General features: G+C 33.8%; 1 protein-coding gene across 1 annotated transcript in view; it reads left to right on the top strand.

Moving 5' to 3' along the window:
• The window catches only part of LOC122710560 (protein O-mannosyl-transferase TMTC1-like), a gene marked incomplete at its 5' end in the record, with an annotated part of 114,301 nt that overhangs the window by 43,178 nt on the left and 58,172 nt on the right, over positions 1–12,951 (top strand). The window contains one exon of the mRNA XM_043928484.1: positions 7,237–7,426. Within this exon, the coding sequence (XP_043784419.1) occupies positions 7,237–7,426 (190 nt within the window). The remainder of the gene's footprint in view (positions 1–7,236; positions 7,427–12,951) is intronic.

Genomic DNA, 12,951 nt, shown 5'->3' with positions numbered 1-12,951 from the left:
AAATTCTTCCAATTCGATAATTTTAATTTTACGTATAATAAATTATACGTAAAATATATTTTCTTTTTCCCATTGAAATATTGAGAAATATCTTCGAGAAGATGAAATCAATTCCAGAATTTAATTTTTACTGTTTTATCGCTTTGTTGGAGAAAGAATTACGAAGGAAAAATTAGGAAACTTTGAAGATTCCATTTTCTTAAAGTCATTTTTCAATTATATATTTGCATGTATACGAACTTTTATTAAAATCGAAGATCGATCGATCAAACGGAAGATTCCATCAGTCTTACAATAACGAAATTATTTGTGTACCGTGTTGCAAGGAAATCATCATCGATTTTTTTTAAAGAACCGCGAATAAATAATATATGTATAAACAAAAATCATTAAAAAAAAAGAATTTCTCGTATTTCATTTTAAAAGGAGTCGAGATTTATTAATCAAGAAAATTTACAATCGTCACTGTGTACACACAGATGTTTCATCCCATGCTCTGTATTAAATTAAAATTGCACGATTCTATCGATGTACAAGTTAAAAGTTAAACGGAACTCCCTCAGTATTTTAAATTTGATTTAATAATTTGACGACGAGAAGAACGTTTGAAAAGAATTTCACAATTGACGTACGATCTGCGAATACTTGCATACAATTGAACTCTGATATTCGAATTATTACAAAAGAATTTAATTTTTACCCCCGCCGACACGGAAGATTTTATTAAATTAAATCTTCACCAGCGTGCGCAATTCAAGTTCCGAGTAAATTAAATTTCGCAAACGCGTGTCGCCATAGTTATTGTGTGTGTGTGTACGTCATTCTTTTTTCTTTTTTTTTTTTATTTTCCTTATTTGTATTACTACACCGGACTTTTGAAACATTTCCCTTAAAATATACTTGTCAAACTGTAAAAATTTAAATTACGGATTTATTTAATCCGAGGAACGATTACTTTGCAGAGCTATAAGAAATTTAAACTGCTAGCGTTTATCGAATTAATTAATATCAAGAAAGTGGCATGTTTAATAATAAATCGTGTACAAGTTTAAACATGAAATATTTAATATATAAAATTGTTTCTTCCGTGATATTTGTAATATTTCATATTCCGGCAATATTTTTTATGAAATATCCACGAGATAAGTTTCACGGGAAGTCAATAGCTTTTAACAGAAAGCTAATATATTTCTTATAATTAACCTTATTATTTTTATCAATCAAGTTTCGAAATATAAGTTTCTGGAAATAAACTCACTTGAATCACTTCTTATCTTGAAAATTTAAATTATAAACAGGAAACTAAAATTATATAAAAATTATGATATACCTTCCGCTAAACCTATTTAATTGCAATTCGAACGCTAAAATAAATAGCAATAACCTACCCACATTGTTCTAAAACAATTTCTTCCACTAATTTCTCGAAAAATTTTTCCTCATAAAAGTTAAGACCTTTATTCAATCCTAATAAATCAATTTCCGCTCGTTCACCGGCCACCCCCCTCCCTCTCCTCCCTGCGTTTCGTTTTCCACACGCGTTTGATTCATACGTGGCGCGAAACGGGCGCAACAATATGCATCCGTTCCAAATAACGAGTAAAAGCCTATAAATCCCCCTGGTATTCGCGGCTGCGTTCCCTGCAATATCCGGCCGTAGCGTATTCGCAAAAAATCACGGCCGCGCTCTCTGCGTACACGTGAACGTACTTGTCAGCCACGAATTGTAAAAATGTCCCTCCACGTCCGAAGAAAATCCCTCGCCCACTTTCACGAACGACACGTACGCGCTTGATGTATACCACCGAATTATTATTTTGACGTTTCGGGCCAGCCTTTCTTTCTTCCTTGCATCCCGAACGTGTACGCTTCTTAAGCTCGGCCGGGGCCATTAATCATGTCGACGAAAATAAAAATGGAGGCCGAGAAAAATGATACGCCGGGAAGAGAGGGAAGGGAAGGGAAGGGAAGGGATCGCCTCCACTCTCGAGTAGAATACATTATTGTTATTGTTTCTTTTTTTTCTTTTTTTTTTTTTTTTTGCAACCCTTTCGCTTCACCCGCTTTTTATCACCGGCAGGGGACATTAATTAGCATGCCGGTGACGCGTGGATGGCCGTCGGTGTACGCGTATCGTATGTATATCGAGAATTAAGGGTGGTTTATGCTTATATCGAATAAATCAATGAACGCTGTGTGTCTGAGATGGGAAATATCGGGTAATAAATCCATTAAAAATTGTGAAAAGTTCGGAATTATTGTTCTCTTCTGGCGATTCGTTCTTGGAATGGGGTATTGGTGTTTTATAATAAAATGATGATATAAAGGATTATATCAACGAATGAAATATACAACGAATGAAATATTCTTCAACGAAATTTTCCATGTTTCATTATGGCGAATGATTAAATTTTTTTAATTTCCACCACCTTCGATCAAGTTTTAAAATAGGATAATTCTTTCTTAGAATTGAATCAAACGTGGTTTATTAGATTATTTGGATCTTATTCATTCGTTATCTATTAAATCAGCCACGCTAACTTATCATACAAACACTCCCTCAAAATTCAATGTATCTTTTCCCTTTAATCCACGTTCAATCAACAGTCGATCAATATATATATATTAAAATAGAACGATTGTCGATAATGAAATAAATAGTTGCATGTATAATTTAATTAACTTCGAATACACTTTAACTAAATCCAATATTCTCGAAAGAATTTTTTTATAGAGTGAAATTCCTTGACGGATATCAAGCCAGTTCCATAAAAATTTTAGATCGTTGAGGTAAAGAGGGGTGTACTCGAGAAGCGTTTTCCATATCGGAGAGCCTTTAAATATTAATCTTGGACAGAAGAGAGAATGGAGGAATATAATCTGGCTTCATTTTTCCCCGATGCGAGGAATGTTTGCATCCGAAAATTCTTTTCCCTGCGTAGAAGGAAGAGTTAACCAGGGTAAACAGTCGTTGTCTTTCCTTCTAAATCCTTGCTCGTCCCCTGCGTGTTCTACGTGTATCGTGCTTCCGCGCCATTGTGGGTAATATATGGGCGGTGCGGTTTGGCACGGGGTCGAGAACGTAATATTTGAAGAACAGACGCATTGTTAAAGCGTTACGACGGAATACTCGTGTTTAATACTGGATGCTGCCGTGCTGAAAATGGCGCTCGTGCAAGCCTCGTGGAGATTTAATGGAAAGGAAACTCCATCTATTAAGAATATCTACTGCGGATAAAGATTCGGGTAATTACTTTAAAGAGTTTCGAAGGTATTCAAATTTTTTTATTTATTCAACTTTGCAACACGTTTGCAACCCATTATCTTTTCTTTTCGCGCGCGCTCACCTTATGTAAAATGTAATATTATGCGAGAAAATTCGTTATACGGTATAGTTCAATCTGTGTTGATTAAATATTCGCGAGGATTTCGCGATGAAACAACGAAAATAATTTTCTACCGAGGGAAGAACAAAGAATTCCGATATTTTATCGCAAGATTAAACTTGCTTTTTACAAATTGCAAATTACTCTTTCGATGGATAAATATGTTGGAAGAATCAAGTCGAAATATTGATTTAAAATACGTATGAATATTTTCCAATCCGTGTTCCAATTTTTTAAAAATCTTTTTAAAATTTAATACAGCAACAGTTTTTCGTAAACTACTTCGTAAACGAAAACATTTCAATGGATAATTCTGGCAATTAAAGAACTCGTATATCACCCGAGAACTCGTTAATTATAAAGCATGTCATGAAAAGAACAACAGAATTGCAATCGTCTAGTTCATTTTTCCCGTGAAAAGGGCAATTTCTCCACAAAATGGAGTAAATCTTATAAAAGAGCTGTCCGTTTCATTGGACTTATAGTTAATTCCGTCTATATTCATCTATCTTCATCTGTAAAACAAAAACAATTTATTGAGGAGTCTCGTCTTGCATCGTTCACTTATTCCAAGATTAAGAACGATTCTATGAAAAGATTTTCAGGTTAAATTTTATTATATTCAAGATCCTTATGAACAAGATATTATTCACTAGATCTAGTGCTAGTGATTTTGCATTAGTATATAGAAATTGCAAAAATTTTCTTCATCTGTATTTCACTTAAAATCACACGAATCTATTCCATTGCGATTCCATTTTTGTTTGTAGCATTTCTCTTCAGAATTGTTTGCATATCTGCGCCAATTTCAGAATTAAATCGAAAATTCCCCCGCAAAAACTTTATAACAATTTGCATCATTGTATTTCCCTTTTTCATACATAAAGACATATCATTTCAAAATCTATCACAAAAATCTAAGCTTCTTATTTAAGCTTTATTATACAGCTTTTCTATTAGAGATAACAGTATAAATCATTCCTCCAATTTAATAGTGGCGTGACTCGAAAACTCGTACCATCCTAAGAAACGTAACGCAATATCTCGCCATTATATTCATCGTACCATTTAGTCTTGAAACAAGAGCAAACTTGAAGGATTAGCTGGAATATGGAACGTTGAAAATTAAGGAAATCCCACCTCGAAAGGGTAAATACAAGACACGTTGCGCGAGGTCAAACTCGGATCGGTTTACCGTGGACGGAAGTTGAGTCGGAAGGTCATCTTTACTCGGCAGGAAGTCGAGTGTACCGCAATGCAGTTCTGGACGCCGCGCCGTGTATCCCGTGTACCATGTTCCATATCCTTCGTTGCTGTTTAGCACATAATGCTACAGGCATCCAATTCGGTTACGGAAGTACTTTTGACTTGAGAGAGTACAGTTGATCGATGCAAAATGACTTTTAATTCTGTCTCTATGAACGACGATCATTTTTGATTGAATATTAACATTGAATGCTGATTGAAAAGAAGTTTCGTGTTCTTTATTTATTTCAAGTTTTGACTGTGAATAATAAATATAAGAATGTTCGTTGTGTATTGTCGAGGAAAGGAATTTTTTTATCGATTTTCAACTCTGAAACGTAACGACAATACATATTTAAATGAGTTTTCTCTTCGTTATTTTTTCTACTTTCAACAAAAAGGAGACTACAGCGCATCTTATACAACAAAGCGTTACATAAATATTCGATATTAAGATAGAAGTTTCGTAACGAAAAATCAAAGATTAATGTGAAACTTATAAAATTGTAATTTGGAATGGAATAAGTCTTCTGATGAGAAACTTGGCTTGTATACTTTGGAAGTAGTTCATTGTTCCCGTTGTACTTGCTTGTTGTACAATCGAAAAAAAGCCACTGTGAAACTTCTGTTTACGCTTTTAAATTTTATTGTTTAACTGTGGATTATTAATTGCATTGCAGTATATCTAATCAAGTGGAGGATCGTGTATTTGAAGATAATGAGTTTTTATTCCATCTCGTAGAGTGTTGATAATCCAAAGCAAGGCTTTTTTAAAACAAATACGACGAATTTTCAATTGTTAAACTAACGATATGCGATATACCAGCAAGTAATTAGAAAAAGAAGAGCGAGAACAAGAAACACTTTACACGAGTTTTATTTGTATTTCCTAATTTTTCCTTTCTCTCTTTTTTCATATTTCCTTTTTGTTTTTCGAATTATTCGAATAATCGTATCCTCCAGAATTTGCATAAAATATATATACATACCAACTTATTATCTCACAGTTATTCATAATAAATTTTTATAGGTATTTCAATGTAACTTGTATTATAATTTCACATAATAACAAATCTCAGATTTTCCATTTCACAATTATTTGAAAGATCGATATACCTTTACGTATAAATTTCTCAAAATAATTTCCATGCATGATTTCCATGCTACCATGATTCTCACTCCCCCTAAATGACCTTTCCAAAATATTTTTACGAACCATCAAATCCCGAATAATTTTTCCAACTGTTCCAATAGATTAAAATCTTTATCTCACAACACAGATCACCCATCTGATATCGTCTCACTACCAATTCTGATAATAGCTTATCAGAACAACAATTAAAAATAACGCAACGACGATGAAATTAATGATCCTTGGAAAAGGGCGAATGTTTAAGAGCGCATCGCGTGCCTTCGCTTCTATACACCAAACAATAGAGTTGCCGAGTAAGCCGCGACGATACACTAAGGCTAACCTCCTCGAAGATGGCTGAGATACTTGCCGCGGGACGCCCAGCCATTATATCGGTGATTATATCGGTGGATGCTGATGGCGGGGAAAATGGAAGCCCGGCGTCAGCATTCGAGGCCGGCTCTTCAACGGCGTTGTTCGACCTCTTCAACGTCGCCTCCAATCGAACCGCGAATATCCCTCGTTTCCGCGAAGTGTCGTCGACGAATTTGGGATGGGATACGTGAGGGGTGAAAAGAAGAGATGTTGAGTAAGCCGCGATGAAAAAAAAGAAAAAAAAAATGGCCGCGGAAAAAGGTTAGATCGTGGTCAACAGGCAATCGTTGATATCGACTTCTAGCCATAATACAAAGGGACGGCTGAATTGACCGATCGTTCAAGTATCGAAGATAATTGCTTGAGTGGAATGATGAGATTACGAACTATGAGTATTCGATGCATTCATGAATCGAGGATGGTTGGCTTTGAATATCGGATGGTTGAAATTGATCCAGCTTTGCGTCTCGAGAAACATCGTTTTAAACGAAGTTTCAAGATATATTTTCATTAAATTAATTTAATGAAAATATTCTTTTCCTTGTTTAGATGGAATATATATATTATATTATATTGATAATTATGATAAATTGTTACGTATGAAATAGTAACAAAATTCAAGAGAGAAAGAGAGAAATTCATATTTTACACTGTTCTTGGTTTGATTAGATGTTCGTTTTAATTTTTTATTAGCGTTTTAATTTGATCGCGGGGAACAAGGATCGAGAAAATTCCGTTCGTATCCAAGATATTTCAGTAAGATAAAATATGCATTAATTTTGTAATTAGAGCAAAAAAGGATTCATGCAAAATGTGCTATTTAACGTACAGTCCCCAGAGAGATCTGGATTTGACACGTCCGACCAAGCACTCCAGCGACACGTGATTGACGTTTTCGGATAGTAATAAGCTGTACGTGCCAGAAGCATGGCGGCGACACAAGCATCGCAGCGAAATGCGATTACTTCGCGAAAATCATGCAAACCAGAATCTTTCGTACGAAATATCAATGTTGCATTTTTACCTCCATTTATTCTTTCCATCAGTATCGATCAGGTCGTATCGTTAACGAGAACAACTCTCGTTTTTTCGTTTCAGATTCTTGACGTTTTGCTATCTGGCAGCCCTGCACTGTTGGTTATTACTTTGTCCAGCGACGCTGTCTCATGATTGGCAGATGGGATCCGTTCCTTTGGTTGCCTCGTTGGCCGACACCAGAAATCTGGCCACCTGCCTGTTCTTCGGCGGTTGCCTGATCCTAACCTACAAAGCCTTCACGGACTTCGAGGTAAGAATTTCGAATAAAAATATGGCAAAGTAAAATTTTAGATCTTCATTTTGTGCTAATGAGATGTCTTCAAATATTCGGTATGGAAATGGAAATTAATGATACATACCTTTTTTGTGCGAAAACTTTGGATTTTGATTAGATTATTAGGAAGAGATATGGAATTAAGATCAAGACAATTAGCTTCTTAAATCTGAAACTGATGCAAATAGTTAAAAGAGCTGGAGAAATGTGAAACAGAAATTTAAAAATGCAAATATTGGATAAGATTTCTATGTTGAAAAAGTACCAAATCAAATCTGAAAGACTATCAAAAAATGATATTTTCTTCAATAAACCTAAATGAAATGTAACAAAAAAGAAAATTTGTTTCGATATATTTATATTCTTCTATTGATACTTCTTCTAATGAATGATACTTTGTTTATAAAGATTATTCATCTTGCAATTTATAAAAACGATGGCTGTAACTAAACATCATTCAGAAAATATAGAGAAGATGAATATTAAAATTAAAAAATATTCAATTTATACATTGAATTTACTTTAAAAAATAAAAAAGAGAGAAGTTGGAACTTACTATAATATCTTTCTTCATAAAATTTTATTAAACCACGCTGAAAAACACTCGAGATTATATTCACCTTATCAATCTGTACAAGATTTTTATTACCTGTAACAAAACCAAGATATACACAACAAAATTTAGTACCCTATTATTCAACAAATCTCTTATTATATACGCATTACATCTCCCTATAAAAATGCAATCTATCGTGCACTCCTGTTCCCTGAAAAACTCCATTAAAATTTCCACACAGGATAAACTAGAAATTTCCACAAGGTGAGTTCAATTTTTCCTCCTCCTGTTTGAAATTTCGCCATCACGAGTATTCACGCTGTCAGCTGTTTCCCTAATAACCCTTAAAGGGGCAACGTAACAAAATTACACGGCTCTCGGCCGATTAATAACGCGAAATTAATAACTTTCATACGTACGGTTCCATATCCTCGTGTACACATCCCCCCCCCCTCTCTCGACCGACGAAAAGAAAGTTGGTTAATTGACCCTCCCGATGTAACAACTCTGTTGTACCAATGTTGTACACGTGCAACGTGTAACGGCAAGCAAAGTTAAACGACCGGCCAGTTATCGTCCGCAAGAAGTCATTCCACCGCTAAACGTTTCGCCCACGAATACGCCAGCCAACGAGCCGCAAACTTTTGCCCTGATCCCCTCCCAGCCTATGATGAAGCTGTACTTGCCTCGAGAGTCATAAAGAAAGTTTCACGATGGGCACGACCCATCGTCGAGCGGAGCGATATATATCCTGGCTGACCCAACTCTGGTCACCTCGACGGTTTTCCGGGTCGTTCGACGGTAATGCCGACCGTTCAACGTAATCACCCCCTTTAAACTCGAGAACGTGTGCGACAACTTTTCTCGAAAGAGATCCATATCCCGTGCGTGGTTTTAACATCGTATTCTCCTCTCTCTCTTTCTCTCTATCTATCTATCTATCTATCTATCTGTCTCTATCTCGGTTTCCATTTTACATCAAGAGAATGGCAGTTGGAACAATCGTGATCGAGGCGCACAGTGTGACGTTGATGGAACCGCAAGCGGATCATCTTCTTGGAAGGAAGGAACGAAAGCCTTGTTCCCTTTCGTCGCAATAATCTTTGTACCTAACATCCGATTTTGAGGGACGTTTCTGTAATAACGCCCCTCGGCATTGTTCTCTGATGCTATATTGTCTGCATTCAGCTCACATCTTCGACACACTTTCGTGTGTCAAGATGGCGGGGAGTGTTTCGTGGTATATCGGCAAGCGGAAGCTGTTTGGAGGAACGTTTGGGGAAGGCTTTTCGAGACTTGATCGAGAAATGGATCTCCTTAGGGCATGAACAGAGTTTTGTGATTTTGTTCTCGAGGAACTTTTGAGAAAGTTTTGCATTGTACGTTGTGGAAATTTGTGGATGAAGAGTTTTTTTTCTAGATCATAATCGTGAAACACGATTATTCGTTCGTATGTGAAATTAGATCTTTTTTTTTTTTTTTTTGAATTTTGAATTGGTACGAATTAAAAACGAATAAAGTTTAAATTTAGAAAATTAGAATATGTAAAGATATAAATATACTTGAGATGAAAATTAGTTGAATTTAAAATAAATCATTTTTTTTTTTAATAGAGAAAATTTATGTCTTTTACGGGATCAATGTGGCTATAAATTTACGATGATTATAGAACGGTATGCAAATATGTCGGACAATAATTTACCCGTTTATCCCGTTGAATCAATTGGAACGCATACACAACCTGTGATCACGAAATTGCTGATCCAAAATTGATTCGCGTCTAACACACCCTTGAAATACGACAACTGGCTATCATTGCCTTGCATTTCCTGCCCTGTAATCGTTTCAATTCATCTATTCCTCTTCTTTCGGCCTTATTTACTCTCTTGTTACTCGTGACAAATGATGATAATTTTACTATAAAAGAAAAAAAAATTTTTTAAATATGATAGATCGTGTAATTAATAGATACGTGTTTTTTAATAAGAAAAAAATGTTGTTTCAATGAAATTCAAGAAATTTAATTACGTTTCTAGAATAATTACTTTTGATTTATATTAAAATTTCTGTATTTGTGTAATTAATAATGATTAATTTTGATACGTGTACATATTACGTGGAATATGTAATTAAAAACACGTTTCAAAAATGTATTTTTCATTAACTTGCAGATTATAATTTTTATTAATAACATTTACACAATTTAATTTTTTTTTTTTGTAATTATGAATATTTATAATTACACAATTGACATTTTAGTCGTTCGATATTATAATGCAATATAGTATAGTGTTTAATGATTCGTAAAATATACACGATTTAATCCATTATTCTCTCCATTAATCTTAATTAACGTGAACGAAGCTAAAATGAAACTGATTTTTTACGTTTTCGATTCCGTTAATCATAACATTCGTATATTTTCTGAATAATCATTGCAACAAACGCTAAGCACATGAAATAATAATTTTATTATTAATCAAAAATATTTATTATTATTGCGCTGTTGATATATCAGTTTTAATTCCATTTCTCTCCAATATATCGACCACCTTTTCGTACGAACTTCTTGAAATCTCTTCGCTGGTCACGACAAGTGGTTTCGTGTTTTCTATATGCGCGATTCTTACTGGCCCTTCAGAAGCTTGTTTCACTATGTAAACATCCACCTTTTCTCGATTTGATTCCTTTGCAAAACAGAAAAAAAAGAAAACAAATTACACGCTGCTAATCTTTGTCACAAGATTCTTAATAACGAAAAGTCATAAACTCTTATACTTTCTTGAACTATACTTACTCGAGATATACTCGAAGATTTATCGTCCATCCTTTCAACGCTGCCAACTTTTGGCGCATCCTCATTGGTCGATACGCGGTCGTCGTACGTGGTTGGAACTTTTTTATCCTTTGAATCATCTCGAAAATGTGTAAACAGGGAAAGAGATTTGAGAACGGTGTATAAATCGTCATTCTTAGTTTCGACCCCAGAAACTTTGCTCGGCGATCTATAAGATGAGAATTTCATTGATCTGTCAGAATCTTTTTCATCTGAATGCGATTCAAACTCGCTCAAAGATACAGGGATGGGCTGCTCGCTCTTATTCACGATTTCCGCCTGAGGTTTTGCTAACTTCCAGAAACTAGGCTGCAGTTTCTTTGCGAATTTAACGTTTGGAATTTCTACGCTTATTTCGTTGGATGGCGTCGTTTGAGAAACATGGGACAAAGGGCCGCTCGACTTAAGATTTCTTTCTTTCTCGTCCAAAGAGAAATGTGCGTTTTCTAGGCTTGGAATGGAAGGAATTTTTGAGGGATTATTTATCGGAATCTTATTCGTTGGTGGTGGTTGATCGAACAGTATGTTGGCCCATTGATCGAGAGGTTTAGGAATATTAGGTATTCCTTGATTTTGTATTATTTGGAACGATTCATCATTTTTATCATTGTCTGTATTCTTTACTGGTTTTAAGTTTTCTGAATCACTTTTTTCTTCGTACTTATTTAAATTATTAATGGAATTAGATTTATAGTCGAAAATAGTCGGTTTATTGGAATTATCTAAATTATTGTTAATCGCAGTAGACTTAATTGATGTATCAGAGCCAATATCTTTTTTCAAATCAAGCTTTGACTCAAGCTTCGGTATTTTCGATTTTAGTATCTTTGAGTCCTTTGAATCGTTGTATTCAATATTTAAATCATTAATTGCAGCAGATTTAATATCTTTTTTCAAATCAAATTTTGATTGATCCTTTACGTTTGATTCGTAATTCACTTGTTTTGGATTATTTAAGACTGAGTTTTCATCTTTAATATTTAAATTATTATTAATTGCAGATGTATTATCCAATTTAAATATATTATTGTCTTTTATGTCAAATTTTGATTCATTCTCTGCTTTTGGTTCATGTATAATTTTCCTTGAATCACTTAAAATTGAATTCTTGTATTCATTATGTAATTCATTTTTAATGACGTTGGGTACATCTGTAGATTTAATTAAAACATTGTGAGCATCGTCTTTTACGTTAAAATTTAATGAATTCTTTATATTTGATTCATGCATGATATTTTTAGAGTCATCTAGAACTAATCCATTTTTAATTGCATCAGATATGTACGTAGATTTAATTGACGAATCAGCATTTTTCTTTAAATTCATTTGATCATCGATCAATCGATCTTCTATTTTTGATTCATAGATCTTTTTATTTGAATCACTCAGTGCTGAATTTGTGAAATCATTTTTATCAACAGTAGATATATAATAAGGTTTGATTAATATATTAGGAGCAGTATTTAAATTGAATTTATCTTGAATTTCATGTTCTTTTAATATCTCATTTTTATTCTTCAAATTCAAATCTCTCACTGTTGAATTTAACTGGTTTGAAACAATATTATATCCTTTTTGATTTTCAATTGTTGTTTCGTTATCTGTCTTATATATTGCTTTATAAGGTTGATTTTCATTTAACGTACGTTCCTCTTCCACTTTAGAATTTGTTTTCTCTTTCTCTTCTATTATATTCTCTTCCTTATTCTGTTTTAATAGAGGTAACTCAGTTACCGCTATTTCAGATTCAGTTAAAGTTTTCTGTATTTGCGTTTCTGTTTCATCGTCCAATATTTCATCTAAATTCTCATTGGGTCTTGCTATTCTATATTTACCAGAAAGTAATTTATCCTTATAATTTTTTGATTGTTGATTTAATTCTGTCTTGAACGTTTCTTTATTTTCCTTTTTGTTTAATTTGTCAGATATAATTTTTATTCGCCCTCCTATAGACTTATCTCTTTTATCATTATCATCAATACGTAATTTTTTAACCTTATCGTTCGATACTTTAATTTTTTCTTTATTTAATAAAAGTTTTAATACAGAATTTTTCTCTTCCTTCTCAGGTATATCTTTATGTTCGATTAATTTGGCATTTTTCAACAG

Source organism: Apis laboriosa, unplaced genomic scaffold, assembly GCF_014066325.1.
Source record: "Apis laboriosa isolate Shangri-la unplaced genomic scaffold, ASM1406632v1 scaffold1075_cov153, whole genome shotgun sequence".
Taxonomy (NCBI): Eukaryota; Metazoa; Arthropoda; class Insecta; order Hymenoptera; family Apidae; genus Apis; species Apis laboriosa.
The sequence above is the reverse complement of the archived record's forward strand: the minus strand, read 5'-3'. Positions and strand labels throughout refer to the sequence as shown.